Source organism: Eucyclogobius newberryi, unplaced genomic scaffold, assembly GCF_026437365.1.
Source record: "Eucyclogobius newberryi isolate DKJ021-1_F unplaced genomic scaffold, fEucNew1.0.hap1 SCAF_6, whole genome shotgun sequence".
NCBI classification, from domain to species: domain Eukaryota; kingdom Metazoa; phylum Chordata; class Actinopteri; order Gobiiformes; family Gobiidae; genus Eucyclogobius; species Eucyclogobius newberryi.
Window position 1 is genome coordinate 32,222,000 of NW_027316278.1, and position 22,406 is coordinate 32,244,405.

General features: G+C 41.5%; 1 protein-coding gene across 2 annotated transcripts; it reads right to left on the minus strand.

Moving 5' to 3' along the window:
* Window positions 1–200: 200 nt before the first annotated feature.
* LOC140346677 (scavenger receptor cysteine-rich type 1 protein M130-like) lies at window positions 201–21,916 on the minus strand. 2 transcript variants are annotated; one of them, XM_072432853.1, is made up of 19 exons: window positions 21,900–21,916; window positions 21,752–21,815; window positions 21,632–21,658; window positions 16,903–17,208; window positions 15,529–15,807; window positions 14,227–14,541; window positions 12,586–12,885; window positions 7,761–8,060; window positions 6,264–6,578; window positions 5,444–5,758; window positions 5,014–5,313; window positions 4,292–4,597; window positions 2,905–3,210; window positions 2,350–2,658; window positions 1,965–2,252; window positions 1,076–1,414; window positions 887–994; window positions 737–800; window positions 201–347 (listed from the first exon to the last, which is right to left on the minus strand). In XM_072432853.1, the coding sequence occupies exons 2-19, from the start codon at window positions 21,807–21,809 to the stop codon at window positions 233–235; spliced, it is 4,350 nt and encodes a 1,449-aa protein (XP_072288954.1). In that variant the 5' UTR covers window positions 21,810–21,815; window positions 21,900–21,916; the 3' UTR covers window positions 201–232. The 2 variants fall into 2 exon arrangements, with proteins under 2 accessions (XP_072288954.1, XP_072288953.1); XM_072432852.1 differs by having other exon boundaries at window positions 887–997.
* Window positions 21,917–22,406: the final 490 nt, after the last annotated feature.

The window sequence follows — 22,406 nt, forward strand, 5'->3', positions numbered from 1 at the left end:
AGTGTACAATTCCATGTCTGGTATGAGGACCCAAACACACAAGGGCCAAGTGCGCTGTTTGCGTCTAATCATAAGTACTTTATCTTACCCAGAAGTAATTAAGCAGCGCTACTTATGTCCCGTTTCGCAGTTCCAAGGAAGTGCACGCGTCCCTGAGAATTCAAGCATACAAATATGTGCCAAAGGGTTTGTGAGTACGAGGGACGATAGATGTAAATACATTATATAAGAATTATTTAGAATACACGAGTGGCTCATGATCATGGAAGACTATTCCTGGAGGGTCTTCGATACCATCCATGTCCACGTTAACATTTGTGAAACTGCGCGGCACTGCGGCTCCGGCACTGACAGAGAGAAAGAGATAAAACAAGGTAAGGATATACAGTATGGTATATGGAAGCTATTTACTACTTTTGGCATATCATTCAAATGCTTCAAAGCTGCACATTCTCTGAGGTCCCACTGGGCTCAAATGTTGCTGACAGTGCACTCCAGAACCACGTTACATTTTGAAACTGGCCAGCAATCGAGAGATAAGCTCAGAATATCATGTGCACGTTATCATTATTGCATTTTTGAGGAATTATTGTGGCCTTATTTCCCTTGAGTCGTCTGAGGTGCTTCATACTGATCTGTCTCTAAAACAAAACTATTATTTCGTCCATGTGACTTTTCTAGGTAAATGTCACACAGAAAAAAGTACAAAACTCCACATATATTCGACAACTCGTACCTGCCGTTGCTTCCGATGTTTTGTAATGCTCCTCCAAGTCTGTTAACAAACCTAACCATGTTGTCTGAAATGTCTGAAACAAACCATTACAAAAGTATTCAACAACAACAACAATGACATTTTTCATCTTACTCTGCATCTGTCACTTACCAGTGCTCCATCTTTTCTTCCTCCATACAAAATACCCCACAAGAAGTAGTCCCACCAGCAGCAACAGGGCAATCACCACGCCCACAGCAACAGACGCAGAAGCACTGGCTGCTGGCAAAATCAGATGACCAAATATGATCAAACACTTGGACTTAACGTTGAATAGTACAACTTTCGTAAAGAACTCACCGACCACAGTGACATGAATGCTTTCAGATGGAAAGGATTCAAACATTCGTGAGGACATGTTGACAACAAAAGTGCAGCTGTATTCCCCTTTGTCCAAGTACTGCACGGAGGGGATCTCGAAGACCGCCACGGCTTGGCCAGACTGGTATACTGCAGGTTTTGTTTTTCTGTTTTGTTCCATCTTTGACTTGGTTAGATTAAAGAAACCTCCGGGAAACAACGAATGTATCGAACACGTCAGGTTGAAGCTGTAACCTCGGCTGATGGATATGTTGTTTTGACCATGGATCATCACTGGGTTCAACGATGTCACTGAGATTTTGGGCTTTTCCAGTCTCACTGTGACACAAACGACATTTCAAAAAGGGCTGGGAACCACCTGGAACCTCACAATTCTTGTAGCAATAATATCGATGTCGTAAAGGACAAATATTATGCATTGTTTGAATTGTTATTGGCCTTAAACTTAAACTTGCTCTTGACTATCTTTCCTTTGGTATCCTCCGTTTTAGAACTGAAACATAATTGTGAATAAAAAGCAAAATGACTTCAGGTAAAGATTTCCGGGAATTGATTTGCGCTCCATCTACTGGCTGCAGTAGATGTTCAGAACAAATGTTTTACAGATGAAGAGCTCAGAGCTTGATGTCTTTTTAACGCTCGGGGAAAGAGGACTTATCAAAGTATCGTGAATGAAGCTACTAAATGCAGCTCCAGGTATAACATTATAATGATCAGAAATGACAAAATATACAGCAGTAAAACTAGCAAGTGCACCCCACACTGTTTTGTCAAATATAATATTGTAACTATTGTAACTAACTAACTAAATAAATAAAGAAATAAATTAAATATATATAAATACGTAAATAAATGAACAAAAGATTACCTGTAACTGTGAGTTCAACAGCATCTCCTTTAGGAAAATAGATCGCTTTCGTTGTCATGTTCTTTCTGTATTCACAGTAGTAGAAGCCGCTGTGGCTGAGGTTAACTTTGAGCAAAGTAAATACAGCTGCTTCATTTGTAGTAACTTTTTCCATCTTAAAAGTGTCATTGTTTTTCCTCAATGTGAAAGTCCCACCCGTCTGTTGGCCAGATGCTATACAGGTGACGTCCACTGTGTCTCCCCAGCTCACCCCAGGGCGTATGAAAAGTTTCGGTTTTTGAAGTGTATCTGAAGAATGCAAACACAGTAAAGGGAGTTTGACAGCCAATTAAAACACATACATTTAGCTTTTGAGAAGAGTACAAAAAGGACACTGATACAGTACCCAAACAAGTAACCCCTGCGTCTTCCTCATGGCCACAGTTGTGATTCCCCAAGCCGCTGTGTGGGCACTGGGTGAGTGCAGTTTCTGCGCCGATACACTCCATGTTGTCGAGCCATATCTGCCCCTTGCCTCTGCCGAAGGAAGAGCCAGTAGAGACTGAAACAGGGATGCCGCAGCCCATCTGTTTGCACACCACGTGAGCTTCCTCCATCCCCCAATCATCATCGCAGACAGTTCCCCACTCTCCTTTATGAAAAACTTCCACACGACCTGAGCAGGCATTTGGGCCTCCCATCAGGCGAATATGAGCTGCAGAGCAAAGCAGACGGAATCAATGAATGTAGAAAAGAACCTTTAAGCAGCATTTGTTTAATCAGACATTTTTGTTAGCTGGTTTGGATTCTGATAAATGGCTTTCACATTAGTCAGATTGAAATAGCCTATTTTCCTATGCTTCAGCAGAATGTACTTAAAACATTACCCCCACATTAAAGTGAAAAAAACAACAACAACCAATACTAAGGTGTAGAAAAGCACGAGTAACGTGTGTTTTACCTGCACATGTCACACTGGCGTCATCCTGTGCACATGTAGCTCGGGGCAGTCCGTTGTTGAGACACTGCTTTAGACTCTGGACGTTGCTGAAACATGTTTGAGCAGGATCGGACACCGGGACTGTTGCTTTGCGAGACACTGTGCTGCTGTTGATCGCCTGTCCACAGTCCAGCAGCTCACACAAAGTCTCTGCCTTCTCAGTGCTCCAGTCTGCACCACACATCGTGCCCCAGCCACTACCCATACGAACCTCCACCCTGCCACTGCATTGGTCAGAACCGTCCACCAGCCGAATATTCATGCTGTCTATTCATAGACAGAAAAAACACTTTTATTAAAGAACCACTTCAATTAGACCTGGCAGGGGAAATACATTTTGCTGCTTGTATCAGGGAGATTGTCCTTTTGGCCCTTTTATGAAAGCTCATGAATCTAATGTCTGAGGGAGGACATAACTGCCACCTGTCAATCCAGTGCGGCCACTCCCATTACGCATAAAAGGCGCAGTTCATAGGGCACCGGGGGCTCCGAGGGGCACCAGCCTGTCCAGGCAGTTTGGACTGAATGGACTGAAGAAGACTAATAGCAGCAGCTGCACTGTTCCTTATACAATTCAACGCAGAACATATATAGTAGGCCTACTTTGTCTTTAGTTGTTTATCATTTAAACTAACTCTAGTACTCGAGTAATGTCGCCACTCGAAGTGAGTTTGAGATGCGCACGTGCAGCTCCACTGTACAAGCCCCTCCACTGTACTCAGACAGATCAGGGGGACAGCTGGGAGCAGTTCAAACTCCACATACATATTCTTTGAACCACAAAGAGCAAAATCGTCCTAATTTTCAATTAGAAACTGTGAAAAAGAATGAATGAAACAAGACAAGTGATGCTTCAAGCTGGAGTGGCTCTGCCCAAAGCCAAAATGGTTCAGCTTCTTACAAATGTCAAAATATTTTTTTCATAAATGCAACAGCATCAATATTTTGCAGACTGTAGTGTTTATAGAGCCTCGATCTGTTTTGCAGAAGACCAGGAGAAGGGCTTCAGGGGCGGAGCAGGGGCGGAGCAGGGGCGGAGCAGGGGCGGAGCAGGTACATTTAGGGAATGTGGGGGATGACGTTTAATTTTATTACATCAAAAATGCGCCAGAATAGAGGAAATTATATGATCCCAGACCCCCTTTGGATTTTGATTCAAGCAATATATAAAATGAAATAGCCCACAGAGCATTTTTGCTTAGGGCACCCAAATGGCTTGCAGCGGCCCTGGTGCTGGCGACTTAACTGCTCACAATGAAGCTCTTGATCTGGTATGGATCCACTATTTATTTATTTAATCTGGATGTATTGGTTAAACAGTGTATTATCATGTACCAAGTGCTCATACCTGAACAGATGACCGTAGCTACTGAAGAGGAGTTGCACTCTTTGCCTCCGTGGGTGACGGTGCACTGCTCCAGGAGAGACTCTCTTCCATTGCATTCAATGTGTTCCACAATAAACGTGCCCCTCCCAAGGCCATAGGGGCTTGTGTTGGTGGTGATTTTGAAAGCCTTGCCACAGTTCAGTTGCTGGCAGACCACTTGGGCATCACTCATGTCCCAAGATTGACCACATACATTACCCCACTTCTTTTTAAACATCTCCACTCTTCCAGCACAGCGATTCGGACCATCAACCAATTTCACAATACCTGTTCAAATATATTTGAATGAGGAATCAAGTGGACCACATATTGGATATGGTCATTAACAATGTCTTTCAATACAATTGGCCTTTTCAAAATGTGATTATGTGGTTCTGTTTTGTATTTCAGAGAATCGAATCGTACGACCAAGTATGGTTTGCTGCTTTTCACCAGAAACATGTGAGATTTGGACTGTAGGAACTATAATGTAAAAATGAAATTGGACCAAGAAAGACTTTTACTTTTCCTTTTACTTAAACGCATTGTCAATTATTTGGTCATGTCCATTGTGCTGCATTGTATATATATATATATATATATATATATATATATATATATATATATATATATATATATATATATATATATAACCTTATAATAAAATGTTCCATCCATTATTAGTGGATGATTTAAGATCTTACCTGAACATGTGACAGAGGCATATTTAAGTTTCTCATTGTTGGTCCTCAAGTACGGTCTTACTGAACACTGGGTGAGAGAGCTCTCCCTCCCAGTGCAGCTGACTCTAAAGCCCCTCTGCACCTCCGTTTGAGAGAATGATCCGGAAACACTATTTGCGTCGCCACAGTTCATTTCTCTGCAAACAACGGCCGCCTCATTCATTCCCCAGTTCACGTTCACTGCAGGTAACCACTCTCCGTCATAGTAGAACTCCACACTGCCCGAGCACTGGTCTCGCCCATCGACGATCCTGAGATGAGCTAAAGATGAAAACGTATTAGTGATCCCTTACATTTTCGGATCCAGTTTCAAGTGAATGAATAAGGTATGAAAGAAAATGGCTTTATTAATTGCCAGCTGGCCCCAAAATGATCTAATATTGTGACTTACGTGAGCAGATAACCCCAGCGTCTTCTCCATGTACACAGTTAGTGTCACCCATGGTGGGGTGTTCACATTGTATAAGTGAAGACTCATTCCCCAAACAGTTAAGGTTATCCAGCCAAATCTTTCCAGCACCTTGACCAAAAAATCCTCCTGATACAGCCATCAATGGCGATCCACAGTCTTTAGAGCGGCACACCACCTCGGCGTCGCTGATGTCCCACTCGTCATCGCACACTGTTCCCCACTGAGCGTTATAAAGGATCTCCACTCGGCCAGAACACCGGTCCGTGCCATTCAGAAGTTTTATAGATGAATCACCTGAAATTAGACTTCATAAATAAAGCGGTTTCTGACCTTCTGTCACATTCGATTGCTGTCAGTCAAAGATAACTCACTATCTTATACGCACAATTAATGACCTCTCAAGAATTTCATATAGGCCTGTACTGTATATATTTTCTTTTTACATTTGTAGGCTTTGAATTTTATATCATGTAAATATTAGGTATGTAAAGATACAGTAGTCAGTATATATCGCATACATGGGTAATAATGTGGATTGCATTTTTATACATTTTAGGTCTCAGAAAGAAAGAAAAAACACGTAGGGCCTATGTTTTCTGCAAATGTGATGAATCATAGGTTTTATAGCTAGTTTGGTTTAACAATTTACATCTGTGTTAATTTTGCACCTATAATACAGTCTGCTCTAGAAACCAGAAACCTATCCTCCCTAAATGTCTTGATTCTCCCATAGGCAAAGCAGAACCATAGACATATCTAAAAAGATCAATATGCAGCAGAGTTTTGAATGCCTAATTACCTCCGCAGATAATGCCCGTGTCCTTGCCATGTCCACATGTTGATGCTGTAAAACCGTTGCGTGAGCACTGGTGAATGGACTTCAAACTGGTGAAACAGGCATCACTTGCGTCATACACAGTCCCGGTCCCTGGAGGGAACTGGCCCACAGTCGAAGCGTTCACAACATGTCCACATTCCAGGACGTCACACACCAGTTTAGCCTTATTTTGGTTCCAGGCCGAAGAGCAAACTGTCCCCCACTGGTCTCCGTGTCGGATCTCAACACGTCCTGAACAACGATCTTGACCATTGCCCAACCGTACCACCAAGCCATCTACAAAAAATCATTTGAAAAAATGAGACATAGGTTATTGCTCTGTAGCTCCATCTACCTCTCACGATCACATGGATACTTTGGAAAACGTATCTTTGGTCACTGTTTGTCCCGTTCGCACAGTAATGGCATGGACAAACTATCCCTGGAAGCTAGGACTAGGTTATGGTACACTTTATTGTCCCTGTAAGGACATTTGTCCTCTACAAGATCATTAAAACATTTCATGCGATGTATTAACCTTATTGTTGCTACTGCTCCTTGGTTTTGGTCTCAGATAATCACAAATTTCCCTTTCCTCATCATCTTAACCTGTCTGTTCCACTGCCCTGAGGCCTTTCTGTTTTGGTCTCAAGACAATTTTCCAATCAGAAAGCAGAACGAGCCTCACATGAGGCTCTCATTTGGGTTGCCAGTTCCTAAACCTAAATCTAAGCTAAACTTAGCAAAGACCAGCGCCTGCATAGCTGATCATTATCATTGCTAGTCCAGCCTGTGAGACTTGTATGTGTCCACTATCTACAGGACATCATCAACACAGCAAACAATACATTTCACTGCCATCATTAAACAAAGACAAGAGGCCAACATAATTCATACACCAAAAGCCTTTAAGTTACCATTTTCAGACATGTATTTTAGTATTTTTTATTTCATTTTCCGAGCCTATGTGCAGTTTAGTTGCACTTTCTTTCTGTGTAAGAGATGCCTGTCACTCATCTAGATCTCTATCTTATTTTTGAGATTGCCTCAGCACAGACAGACAGGGACAAGAATATAGCTCATATTGTTTGCTTCCCTTACTAGGCAATTTTTACAACAGTAATGCATCTCCGCCTACATACAACCATTTCAGACCAAATCAACACAATTCAAGGCTTGAGGTGCTGTAGCACAATATTGCAGAGCAAATCTCTTGTGTGCGGAGCAAAATTGCTTTTATTTTAAATGCCAGTTTTGGTTGATAACAACACTGTAGGGTATTATAGTTTGTGCCATTCAAAAAAAAACAGATCAATTCAGGAGTGTTATGAGCAAATGTTGGAGGGGTTCAATTGTCTGGTACTGAATATTGTGGAGTGGAAATAAATAAATGTCTAGTGTATAACTAATGATAAAATCCCCCAACATGTTTTCATATTACACGCATCACAAACATCTAAACTGACGCTGTTTTCATACCTGAACATATGACTCCAGCCACCGTGGTGCTGGCACAGCTCTGGTTTGTAAATTGTAGTGGGCATGATGATAAGGTCAGTTCATGTCTACCGCAGTCGGTTTGATTCACCCAGACACTTGCAGCCGCTCGGCCTGAGGAGGTGATAATTTTGTGCGGGGGGCCACAGTTCAGCTGCTGACAGACCACCTGTGCAGCGTTCAGGTCCCAGGATTCGGTGCACACATCCGCCCACAGGCCTTTGTGATAGACCTCCACTCTTCCAGCACAGCGATTAGGCCCATCCGACAAAAGAGTTTTACCTACAAAAGACATTGAAACATTACAATTCAAATCCTCACTTGACCCTAAACATGTTTTTTGATATTTTATAAAAGTTAGCAACTCCAGAGCTGAACATTATTAACAATAACATTGTTGTTCCCCACTCAAACAGTTTTCCTATAGGACTTATGTCATGGAATCAGACATACACCGATGCTATTCCTTAACACATTGAGAACACAATTCAACTTAGAATATGAAACGACACAGAAAGATCAGACATTTGTGTGGCATGCATGGGAGAAAACGCGGGGACTGTGTCAGCCAAGCCGTTGTAAGGAGCCTGGCTGACCCTCCTGCGTCTCACCCCCGCGTCTCACACCGTTTTTTCCCATGCTGGTTGGTTTTATTAGATATTCTGGAATAGGCGGGTCACATTTCTCATTGGTCAGCCTCACATCATGCATTTCATAACCTTTCAAGTTGATCACTTATTTTCTTCCCTCTATTCCAGGTCTGTGTATGTTTCATTTCCCGGTAAACACAGTTGTGTATGTTGATCGATTGTCCCGATTGTCCCGATTGTCCCGATTGTCCCGATTGTCCGGCGCACAATACAGGTGTTCAGCACCCATATTATCGTCATCACTTGTGATGATGATAACTGTTGATTCCTTTTCCACAGAGTATGGTACTCTGCGCACCGTAGCCTCTGGCTCTCGTTCATCGTAGCAGAGTATAGTACTCTACCGTAGACTCTGGACAAAACTCTTACAAACGAAGTCCTGCGTCTGCGATGTTATGGATCTGCCGCTGTGTTGTCCAGACATTTCTCTCACTTTCCCATGAGAGCACCCATGTTCTCGTCCCTCCAATGGTCGGTGTGAGGACGACACGGTGTGGCTCCGTCCACTTTGCTCGTCCACCTGGCTCCGTCTCTGTAAACACCACATCTCCAACACGTTCTCTGTGGCGGTGATAAACAAAGTCTTTTCGACAATTCAGTCTATTTCAAACAGTTTTCTTGTTTACAATTTTTTTTTTTTTAGTAATTATTGATTCGGAATATTTGTTTACACGTACATCCCCCCTTTTGATAAATGGCCTTGCCCATTTCTCAAACTTCTACATTTAAACAAAATTCAATAATCCAGATAGTTTACAACGTTCACTAATCCAAGATGTAATCAAGGAAGAGATGGAATTGCGTCTGTCACTCCAACTCCGCAATGTCACCTCTTGACCTTTCATAGTTCAGTGGTCACATCCCTGGCTGAGCCCCCCTTCCACGGCGCTGGGCCCCCCCCTGTGTGTCTGTAATCCGTCTATGTGTCTGTTATCCGACACTGCCCTAATCTGTTTTACCACCATTTGTTTCAAACTCCAAATGTTTCAAACTCTAAATGTTTCAAACTCTAAAAGTTTCAAACTCTAAATGTCTCAAACTCTAAATGTCTCAAACTCTAAATGTTTGGTCTCCACGTGTGCGCGCGTATGTATGTGTGTGTGTGTATGTATGTGTGTGTGTGTGTGTGTGTGATTCAAATACATCAAACAATAATAATTATCTCAATAATTCCCCCGTTGAGCTGGCCATAAGGGTCAGTTCACAACTTAGAATTCTTCACATAATTAATAATTTCACATCTCCTCTGTTTGTGTGGCCTGCATAAAGTCACACATCTAATGTAATATGTGCTAATCTTTTATATGTGCTTCAGGTGAGATTCAAACTCAATCTCTCACACCTGCTCATGTGGTGCTTTACAAACATTGTGTATTAGTTTGTTCTAGCAAGTCTATATGTGTATTAACAAATCAAAACGATCCTAAACCTTCCCCTTGGTTATAAGGCACATCATTTTGTATCAACCCTTTTTTCCCCTTGTCTCTCTCTCTGTCTTCCTCTCGCAACGGAGGAAACACCCATTTCCAAATTTCTAAACCTGCTTTTTCTTTCTCTCTTTTCACTTACTCTTACCCTCACTTGTAACCTGCTTTTACTTTCTCTTTGCTGCTGATATAAGTATCAGACGCTGCATCCCCTTGGATTCCAGTTAGTTATCTTTAAAATATCCCTGTCATTCTGCTTCTAAACTCATGCATTGATTACCCATCCCCCTGTTTAGTTTTCACTATCTTCAGGTAATCTGCGGGTCTCATAAAATTTATTCTTCTGCATTACACTCCTCCCCCCGGGTCCGTCCTGACTCCGTCCTGAGTCCTGTAATGTTAAGTTCCTGTTATCACTGGTTTTCATAACTTCTATAGCGTCTAAATTTAGATGATATTGTCTTATTTAAATCTATTCAATTCTTGATTGAATCTCCACAATCTTTCAGGTATTTACTTTAGAATGTCAAATTCTTTCCCTGTTAATTTTAACTTTTCCTATTACCCATCAATCAACCCCCCCTGAGGTGTTGCTGTTGATACGCAAAGATAACAACATCTGCTCCATCCTGAGTCCTCCAGATTATTTGCCAGTCAATAGCCCCTGTTATCTCTGGCTATCTTTATGACTTGGTGTCCTTTTGTCTTTAGTTAATGACCCATTCATGTCTTTCCAAGGAGGACATCGGACATCACTATTTAACTTATTCCCTCACTTACGTCTACATGCAATACTAGGTTTCCTCATGATAATACAAATAAATAAGTTACTGATATAACTTTTACTATCACTTTACTTACTACTCATTCTACTCCTATGTCCAAAAACATCAGTAGTCACTCATTTGCCCACATTATCACTTACAGGCCTGTGCCTGCATTTGATTCTAAATTTAAAAACACTTCTGTCTTTTCGTCCTGTGCTTTCATCTAGTCATGCATTATGGTTACATAATAAGTCCAAAAGATAATTTTGTCAAGTCCAAAAATAAAACAAAACAAAACGTAGCTTTGTTCTGTGCACACAAAAAACACAATACCGTAAAAACACAACTTTTGTCTTCTATGTTGGGGACAGGAAATGTCCTGTCTGTGATCACATTCCCCCAAAATATTGGCCATTTATAAAAATCTGAATTCATCTTCATCTCTTATCAAGTTTAATACAATCTTTATAATTGATTGTTGTCAATCCAAACAAAACCCTTAAATTTGTTCTACAGAGCTCTCAAATACTAAAATTTAAAACCAGCTGGGTTTAATTCCTAATTTCATCAGTTCATAGCGTCCTCTGAACTGCTTTCTTCCCTTTCTCCTGCCTTGTTGACCCCCCTTATCTCCCCCTCTCTGCCACGTCATCTGAGCACACCGGAAGTCTCCCTCCAAAATCCTCTTATGACTTTTCCTTTGTCTTTTTACAGTTTGGGGTGATAATTCTGGCATTATGTGGTCTCGGTCGTCTGAGAGAAATGCTACTTGCTTTACAGACACGTCATATCTCAAGCTTCTAGTAGAATTTCTTATTGATTTTCCACCGGAGATAATGCTAGGTGTTTAAAGATTCACCCGTGACTGCAAATTTTAGATCTCTCAGAATAACGCCTTGTGACCCTTGTATGATTAATTGTGATTCACACTTGTTAGTTAATCACTTATTAATCCTCATTCACACATTCACACTTCTCTCTTACTTACTTCGCTCGTGCACAGCGCTTACATTCACACATATTTCCTCAGTAATATTAAACTGGGTATTTCCTCAGTAATACCTAACTGCCTTGCTTATGTGAGAAACTTATCTCGTCCATAAGCCTACAATATTTCCTCAGTAATATTAAACTGGGTATTTCCTCAGTAATACCTAACTGCCTTGCTTATGTGAGAAACTTATCTCGTCCATAAGCCTACAATATTTTTCCAGTAAATATCAAACTAATGCATAAAACGTTTTATGGCTAACTCTTTTTCACACACAAAATTTTTGTCTGACCTTCTTCGTCGCCTGTGTTCTCCTGCTGCTTCGAAACGACGCGCTCTCCTCGCGGAGACTGAGGTGCGATGGGCGGCCACGGGAAAAGTGGACTTCTTTCAGCTGTGCACAGACTTCACCGATTCACCCGTCAATCTCCGCGAAGGGCAGCTTGTCATCCGGCTCGAAGGACCAGAAAATGTCATGGAATCAGACATACACCGATGCTATTCCTTAACACATTGAGAACACAATTCAACTTAGAATATGAAACGACACAGAAAGATCAGACATTTGTGTGGCATGCATGGGAGAAAACGCGGGGACTGTGTCAGCCAAGCCGTTGTAAGGAGCCTGGCTGACCCTACTGCGTCTCACCCCCGCGTCTCACACCGTTTTTTCCCATGCTGGTTGGTTTTATTAGATATTCTGGAATAGGCGGGTCACATTTCTCATTGGTCAGCCTCACATCAAGGCACTTGGTATTTTTCCGTAGAGATAAAGCCTGCAAGGGGGGATGCAACTCCCCCCCCCCCTCTGGGGCAACATCCTTTGGCCCATCTTTACGACCCCTTCACAAACAAATGCTGTCACACACCCGTTCTTCTCTTAGACTAATGATGCAGATAAAATATCACTATTATGCAGATAAAATACATCACAGAAATATACTCATATATTCACATTTTATCACAACTTACCTGTGCAAACCACAGTTGCATCTTCAGATTTAGCCGAACTGGTCTGATTGTATGCTTTTAGTGTGCACTTTCTGAGAGAACTCTCTGTGCCCTTGCAGCTCACATCATGAATTCTCGAAGGTTCATTTGCAGAATTTGATCCTGAAAATGACAAGACCTCGCCACAATCCATCATTCGGCAAACGACTGAAGCTTCGTTCATTCCCCAGGTGGATCTACGAGCGGACGACCACTGGCCGTCAACAGTGAACTCCACGATGCCTGAGCAGCCAGTTGTGCCGTTGATCAGTCTGATGTCAGCTAGGGAAGAATATAAGATTTTAGCATTGCATTAGCTCAATGGGACAGTTTGTCCATCAACCAGAATATATCCTTTTTCTTTTTCACATAACCAAATACAATTCAGTAATGTTTTAAGGAGAGAGTGCTTGTATCTGCCCCAATTGGTTTGATAAAAGAAAATAATAATGTCCTTGTTTCAGTGAATGATCCATGTGATTTTTAGTTAAACATTGTCCTTTTCCTTTAACAAAAGGTACAAACCACTTGGGATGTGATAATATCAAAAGTTTGTGTGACACTTACTGAAGACACAATTATTACTGATCTTAGTCCCAAAAGTACAGTAGGAGGTAGAGCGTTTAGCTCCCAAGCTCCTGTGTTACGGAATCAGCTCGTGTCCATGTTAAAGAGGCCGACACAGTCTCTTCATTTAAGTCCAGGCTTAAAACGTTCCTCTTTGAAATCGCTTCTGGTCAGAGTAGTTAGGAACAGAAATATAAACCTACAGTTTCAGCTACGCTGCCCTAGGAGCAACTGTGCTGGGGGAAGTATGGCAGCTTGAGTACTATCCTCTGCTTCTTAATACGTATTCTGTCAAACAATATTCAATATTTAATTTCACTTGCAAACTGTTCATTGCCTTTTCTTCTTTTTTTCCCACTTCTCTGTCGGGAGTGGGACAGGCTCATCAATGACCTGTGGACCCAGATGCTCTTCGAGTCCCCGGAGAAACGGTCTCTACTACATATGAATGGTCCTTCATCTGCCGCGAAGAACTGGTTCTCCTCCTGAAGAACTGGTTCTCCTCCTGAGTGGCTCCAGCTCCACTGTCTACCTCACGTCCATCTGTCCGTCTGAGGGAGTCGGATCTCTCCTTCACTGTGGAACTCCTTCAGGTTTCTACTTTTTTCCCCAGGAGGTTTTGTAGTTTTTCCTGGCTGAGAAGGAGGGTCTAAGGACAGGGGACTCTGGGACATTACCAAGCCCCTATGGACATTTTTAAATCTGTTTTTTACTGTCGCCCTCCGAGACAACTGCTGTTGTGATTTTGTGCGTTACAAAAATAAATTGAATTGAATTGAAATGACAATGACCAAACAACAACGAAATCTGTGATTCATTATTGTCTTATTGTTCACTATTTGGATGCTTTATTAAAACAAACAGTCAATAAAGTAAAGTAAATGTGACTTAAACAGCCAGATAAAAAGCACATTTATAATTACTTTTTAGAGTACAGATTGAATAGAAGCTACTTATTTTTGCTTCTATAATAAGTTCTTACAACGCTAAAGGGACGTGTACGATCACGATTATCGATTAAGCAAAGCATCCTGACACACAAAGAGCCTTACTTACGTGAACAGATGACACCAGCATCTTCACCATGGCCGCAGTTGTGATCTCCTATGTTATTGTGTCCACAGTTCACCAGGTCTGATTCGTTCCCGGCACACTCCACGTTGTCCAACCAAATGGCCCCTGTACCTTCGCCGTAAATTGACTGGGGCACTGTCTTCAGAGCCACTCCGCAGTCCAGGGCCCGACACGCCACCTGGGCATCTCTTATGTCCCAGTCGTCATCACAAATTGTCCCCCACTGTCTGTGAAAATACACCTCCACTCGGCCAGAACAACGATCAGTACCATTCACCAGCCTTATCCCTCTGAAACCTGCAAAGAGAAAACGGTTTGTCTCAATTGTCGGGCAAATTAGTGAGTTTGGATGAGTTATTCCTTGTTGGTAGAGGAATCAGAGAAGCGTGTGAACATTTAGGTTGATGCAGTATTCTTCTTCTTCCCTTTAGACAATGCTGGTAAAGATGTTTCTACTTTTGTGGACAACAAGCAGGGGCGTATTCAAACTTTTTTCGCTGGGATGGCCCAAGGGTGGCACTAGATCCAAGCCTTTTAGGGCGATATATTTGAGAATTTAACTCTTGACTCATGACTTAATATGTTTAAATATTTATGTCTGCGTTATTTTTACCACTGTACTCAAGCCCAATTTGATTATGAGTAAAATTAATCAAACAATGGTTATTCACTCTCATTAGCCTGTGTTTTTATGTCTTAGAATTTGATGGTGGGTCGGGATCCATGCAACTCTAGGAAAGATTTACTGCGTTTGAAAGAAATTACCACAAAAAAAAACCACAAACGTTGAACCGTATCATTATTTGATAGTGATTGGTCCACAAACCTGTAGTATTGCTCTTGTATCGCCATTGTTTAAAACTGAGTTGGCGATAGGTCTTAATTATATGGTGGGATTCGCCGTTTAACTGTCAGGTTGCAGATTTTTCGACCAGTTCGACGTCTAAATATACCCACTCTTTTCTGAGGTTATTTTTTACAATAGCCTCGGAAAGTGGTGCCATTATTCAACTCAAAAGATCTAATTGGGTTTGGGGAGACAATAAGAAGAAGGCTAATCTTTTTTGGACGTTTCTTTTAGGACGGTAGTTTGGATATTTCTTTCAAAACCAGTGAATGTCTCACAGAGTTATAGAGGCCCTTGCCCAACATCTGAAATGATGACATCAACCTATTCTGTTTGGTTTTAGCCATGTGTCGCAACCCTCCCACTCCCCATATCCGCTCAATTTACAGAACCGTCACCACCAGTGTCTCACCATTTCCCCCCCAAGATTATCTTACCTTCACAGGAAAGAGCAATTCCATGGCACAAGTCACTGCTTTTCGTAAAGCCGCACGCTGAAACTGACGTTGCATTTCCAGCACAACTGCTCGTGTATCCCATGTATTCCCTCATTGTAGCATCTGTATTTTTGGGTCTTCCACAATCAAGTCCTTCACACACCATTGTTGCTAGATCTGGAGCCAAGTTCTTGTTACAGAGCGCACCCCATTCACCGTTGCTGTACACTTCCAGAGTGCCGGAGCAGCGGTTTGTGCCGTTAGTCAGTCTCAAAGCATCTATAGAAGGAACACCGTCGAGACATCAGAAAGTTTTACACCCAACAGCTCGTTTTGGAGATTTAAAGTCTGGATAACAAAAAGGTATAAAGGTTTTCTATCAGATCATAAAGGAAAACCACATGAAAAGCTTTGATATGTTGAAAGAATCCTTTGGCTTGGAGAGACAGGACTTTTATAGGTATTAACAAATAAGGAGTTATTAGAACCAGGAAATTAAACTAAGCAATGAACATCATAACAAGGTGTTCAATTTGGAACCGTCAAGGGGAATAATATCTATATGATATAACTGCATTCATAATCAGGGCAGTCATTCAACTATATGTGCAAACAATAAATTGGAAAAATAAGAAGTGTAAGATTACAATTACCGATTACCACATTTTTTGGGACTCTCGTGTGGCTCAGAAATATTGGATGTCACGCCATGCACCCTGGGTAATTTACTTTGCTAAAGGGGCTGTACCCAGTGCTTAATGTACAAGAGTAAAATCTCTTTTGCTCCCGTACATATTATAAAAAAACAGCTCTTACGGTCAAAATGAGATCGCTGTTCGCTGTCTGCATTTAATTATAACACATTTATTTTCCAAGAAACAGGACTTGTGATATGTTAATGTTTGCTAGCTATACCGTGACTGCAAACTTGACTTTGGTTTCTGAAAGTCGTGAAAAGCACTTATAAACTTATTGCGGTGAATAATTAGGATGATCAGACGGTTTTTAGTAAAATTAGCGATAGTTTTAGACTGCTTTAAACAGCTTATAATCAACACATACAGCACATATTACAAAAAGAGTTCAGTTTTGTATTTTTGATACAGGAAGAAAAGCCCCATAGAACTCAACAGTCCATGTAGTAACTAATGACCATAAAGTGATTATTTTTGGTCCAAAAACAATCTCTGGAGAAAAACGTTGGTGTATTAGCCACTTTTAATTGGTTGATAGACATATGAATGACGAAGTTGTGCACTTTTTTACCCATATTGTTATTTGAAGGAGTGTTTACCATAATCCCATTGACAAACAGTATATTTATATTTAGATATGAATTAAATTGTGACCAAACTGCTAAGCACATTATCTTACCTGAACAACTAACTTGGATGTCCTCTGAGTGGTCACAGTTGTGGTCCCCGAAGGCACTGTGTTTACATGAGAGGATTGAGGATTCCTCGCCGTTGCACTGCACATCGTCCAACCAGATGGGTCCGCTTGGAGGGAGAGAATCTACTTGTTTGGTGGTAATCGCAGGTCCACATCCCAGCTGCCGGCACAGAACCTGAGAGCTAACCGTGCTCCAGTGATCGTTACACACTGTGCCCCAGCGACCGTCATGGAACACCTCCACTCGGCCTGAGCACTTAGAGGGCGAGAGCCGCACTTCGTCACAGTCTAAAACACAAGAATTAATCAACAAATCAATAAATGTACAGACAGATTTATTTTTTCGATGTTCGAAGTGGCAGCTATGGCCCAGAAATAATTCTCTCGTAGAGTGCAATCGGTCATTTTTGGTGAAATCAACCTCCCAACCTACCACACTTTTCATAAAGGTCAGATTTTCTAGAGATTCTTCTGTATTTTTACATTAACTTATTCTATGAGCAAAGTCCTCAATGCACCTCAAAAATGCCAGCCTATATAAATGCCAGGTATTTATTTGATGTGATTTAATTTGATTTATTTATTTTAAATGTATTATTATTATTATTTATTTTTATTTATTTCATTTATTAGGCCCGAGCGCCACAAGCTGGCGAGAGGCCTATTAATCTCGTAAGGCCGTGCGAAGCACGGCTGCGAAAGTGCGCACGTAGTGCGCACGAAATCGAGCGCGAAGCGCTCGCCCACTTCCAAACACTCACTAACGCACTCCTCCACTCATGCACGCCCCGTGCATACTAATTAGTTGTAGGAAAATGGAACATTACCGTTGTAAACGGGCGAAGCCCGTGCAAAAGTTCGCACTAAACGAGCACTTTACATTGGGATGACGACCGCGAAGCGGTCGTCATCCCCATATAAAGCACTCATTTGCGCTAAGTAGCTCACGAATACGTTCCCCATCTCTTGCATGTTCCGTGCATATAAGCATGTAATGCAAAAATTGAACATTATTACTGTATAGAGGGCCAAAAACACAAAGTGGGCGGAGCCCACTCAAAATTATCGAAAGTACCCGTCAGTGACCAGGGACCCACACCATGAGGTAGGAAAGCGCGAGCGCTTTCCGAAAATGTATAGTTTATGATATTTGAAAAATGGGAAACATTGTTTTCGCATCGGAATATTATTCTTTCTTTCTTTCTTTCTTTCTTCTTCTTCTTCTTCTTCTCGGGACCAACCCCCCTATTTTTCACCCAGTGAACATTGACGAAAAGTCACAAAAATTTGCACACCTCTAAAAATCGTGCCTCTCTACATTCTGGCTATTTCCCTTTTCTAAAATAAAAAAAATTGGCGCGTCAGCGCCACCAAATGTACCAAAAATGCATTGAGAGATGGGAAATGACCCAAAAAAAATCTGATCGTAGAATCATGAAATTTGGCGCAGAGGTAGATGGTGACAAGAGAAGTAAAAAATATTATTACGGCAACGCCGTCCCCCGAACCAAATGTCGGCCATATTGCTTCAAAAATGGCTAAACATGACTTCGGAGTCTTTCCAAACGTCGTACTTTTACGAACTCCTCCCAGGGCGTTGGCCCTAAAAAGCTGAAATTTGGTGAAAATGCTACTGAGGAGTGGGACATCAAAAGTTATCCAAATTACATTGATACCTCTCACGGTCTCTGTGCGGCGAAGCCGCAAACTGTAACTAAAATTTCAGAAATCTCCCATATTTAAAATTTCTGCCGTTTGCGCAGATAAAGTCCGAATTGCGTCAAATTAGAATCAGTTGTTAAACTCTTTGCCCTAAACCTACTTGAAGTGAAATAAATTCATTTGGCGCCACAGCGCCCCCTACAGATTTTATATGGAGGTTAAATGTTTAGTTTTGCGAAATTATATGAAATTTGACACACAACTCAATTTTAGCATCCCCATCAAAAAAGTCAATGAGACCCATGTCATAATTGTTATGGCGTTGCCGTAACGATGACCGAAACCTCCCATGTTATTCCAATGGGGCCAGAACATGTTTACACTTTAGACTTTCACAAACTCCTCCCAGGGCGTCAGCCCTATTAACCTGAAATTTGGTGAGACTCATCTTCAGGACCATCAAAAGTTATCCACATTTTCATTCAAGAATTCAAAATAAAATTGCTTTTTGATGGTAAAACAAAGGGGAGAACATGTGACAGCGTCACAGATTCAGCAGTAGGCGTGATAAAAGGACAATTGGGGCGCGTTAGCGCCCCCTCCTCTTGCGGCGTGGCGGCGGTGTGGCGGCGGCGTGGCGAGGGCCGATCATTGCCGCTTGCGGCTATATTTACTATTATTTTCTTGTTCTTCATCGCTTTGAACTCTAATTTGACCCCCTGAACATGCTCAAAAACTTACCAAACTTTGCCCAAAATTCAGAATCGGCGAAAAATTTTGTTTTTTCTGGGCCATTTTTTTTTTCCTAAAAAAATGGCGCGACAGCGCCACCGACAAAAGTCAAAATACATTGCGCCTATGGGAGACGCCCCGAGGTCAACTTTGTCGTAGAGCTACGAAATTCGGAACACGCATTCCTCTTGTGAGGACAAAAAACAAATATTATTGTGGCCACGCCCCCAGACTTACCCTATGGCCGCCATCTTCCTTTGAAAATGAAAACACGCTGTGTTAGCCATTTTGTTCACGTCAAACTTTGACGAACTCCTCCTAGGGCGTTTTGCCCAACAACTTCAAAATCGGTGTACGTCCTCTGGACAAGTGGGGCATCTAAAGTTATCCAATTTTTTGAGATACCTTTTACGGTCTGTGTGCGGCGCAGCCGCAAAGTTGGACAACTTATTTTGGGATATTGCAGATCTAAAAATTGTTCCCATTTGATCAAAACAAGTCCGATTAGGACCAAATTTGAATCAGTTGTTCAACTTTCTAGTTTGGACCAGTTTATGATGACAAAATTGAAATGGGCGCGATAGCGCCCCCTACAGAGTGACCTTTAAATTAACATTGAAGGTCAAAAATTAGTTTTACTAAAATTTTCTAAACTTTACCCAAAATTCTATTTTGGCGTCCCGATCAAAAAAGCCAATCAGACAAATGCCTTAATTTTTACGGCGTAGTCGTAGCGATGACATAAACCTCCCATGTTATCCCTATGGGAAAACCGCTAAATCTCTCGAATATCCACATTTTTCTGTTTCACACTTTAACGAACTCCTCCTAGTGCGTTTTGCCCACCGACCTCAAAATCGGTGTACGTCCTCTAGACAAGTGGGGCATCTAAAGTTATCCAAATTTTAAGGATAGATTTTACGGTCTCTGTGCGACGGAGCCGCAAACGTTTCCCAGAATTCTGACTATTTGGCCTTCAGAGTGGCCTATAAACAATAGAGTTTTTCCAAATGACATGATATTTTGAACAAAATTCTAATTTGCCATCCAAATCATAAAAGTATGAGAGCCAAAGTCATATTTTGTACGGCGTAACCGTAGCGATGACAGAAACATCCCATGTTATCCTTATGGGAAAATCGTAGAATCGCTCAAATCACCACATTTTTACGCTTCACACTTTAACAAACTCCTCCTAGGGCGATTGTCCGATCAAGTTCATATTTGGAGAAAATCATCTACACAAGCGGGGCATCAAAACTTATCCATATTTTGATTCTAAGTGCTACGGTCTCTGTGTGGCGGACCCGCAAATATATGTCAGAAATGGGAAAACAGCGAAATCTCTAAAATGACCACATTTTTACGCTTCACACTTTAACAAACTCCTCCTAGGGCGATAGCTCGATCAAGTTCATATTTGGGGAAAATCATCTACACAAGCGGGGCATCAAAAGTCAGTCATATTTTGATTTCAAGTGGTACGGTCTCTGTGCTGTGGAGCTGCAAATATACTGTCACAAATGGGAAAACGCCAAATCTTTGAAATGTTCAAATTCATGCTTCACACTTTAACAAACTCCTCCCTGGGCAATAGCCCGATCAAGCTTTACTTTGGGAAATATCATCTACACAAGCGGGGCATCAAAAGTTATCCATATTTATATTCTAAGTGCTACGGTCTCTGTGCGGCGGCGCAGCAAATTTGACTGACACTGTAGGCGTAATAAAAGGACAATTGGGGCGCGTTAGCGCCCCCTCCTCTTGCGGCGTGGCGGCGGCGGCGTGGCGAGGGCCGATCATTGCCGCTTGCGGCTATATTTTATTTTATTTTTAGAGATCAAACATTTTGGTCAGTTTGCTCTCTGGCCTATAAACGTTCACATGGAAACAACAACACTGTCTAATTTGCAGATAAAGAAAGATGTTTGAGTATTTCATTTTATCAACTCCATAACACGTAAACTTCAGGGGCAAATGTTTCTCTCTTAAAGTTGCACCTATTCTCCACACTTAACAATCTTACTAACACGTATTTGACATATTGTACAGAAGGATTTGCCGATTTTCATTAAAGACTCCAAACAGGTGATATTTAAGTTTTCACACCGATTTTCCATAAGATCTTGTTTATTAAAATACTAAAAAGATCCAAAATTCCATCTGTAAATTATTTTCATATTTAATGTGACAACAAAATGGACTAAAACAACATGATTCTTTTAATTTTTTCAGATTTATCTCCCAAATTTGTGTACTTTTGACAATTTTCACTAAAACTTGGATGTAGTGGAATTGTAATGAAATGAGCCTTTACCTGTACACAGCGGCAAACTCAGCAAAACTACAAAAAAACACACAAAAAACACAACAGTTATTCCACATATTTTGGTTATTTAGTCATATTTCAGCCACATCGCTTTGATAAATGACTCACTTATGAACCAGAGCAGTTGTTGTTGTCCAGCTCCAAATAAGTGCATGTTTTTCGCCATTTAAGCCTGTTAGGAAGCAAACATCAGCATTTATATTTGGAATCGACCTCTCAGACACACGGTACTTACAGCTGGAGCGATTTGGCTCACCTCTTTCCTCATTCCAGGGTGTCAGAGAACAGAAGCGGTTGAGAATTGTAGATTTGGTTTTACTTCCTTTTTGCCTGTCACATGTCCCCGGAAAGAAATCCTGAACTGTATCTCCACCTCTTCCTCTGCTGAAAAAGAGGAAGACCCGGGCCCTGAGCTCTGCACGCAACCCACTTTGTGTCCACACGGGCCTGGCTGTTGGGATTCATGGGAACAGAATTTAAATGCATTTAAAACCTGCAAAATTGAGTTTGAAGAGTGATTTTTGCACGTCTGAATAATGTTCAGTCCCTTGCATTCAAAACACCATTGCCCTTGACCTTCCTGGTACAAGCTTGATGCTCTGTACGTACATTTTTTATTATTTTATTCTGGTTTGATGAGTGAATATGACTTTGCAGCCTCAGTGTTGTAAAATCATGGAATGCATCTATCCATCCATAGGGGGCGCAGTTACTGTTACAGGGGAAATCAGAATCCAAAAAAGGTTTATTGCCATAGTCAGGG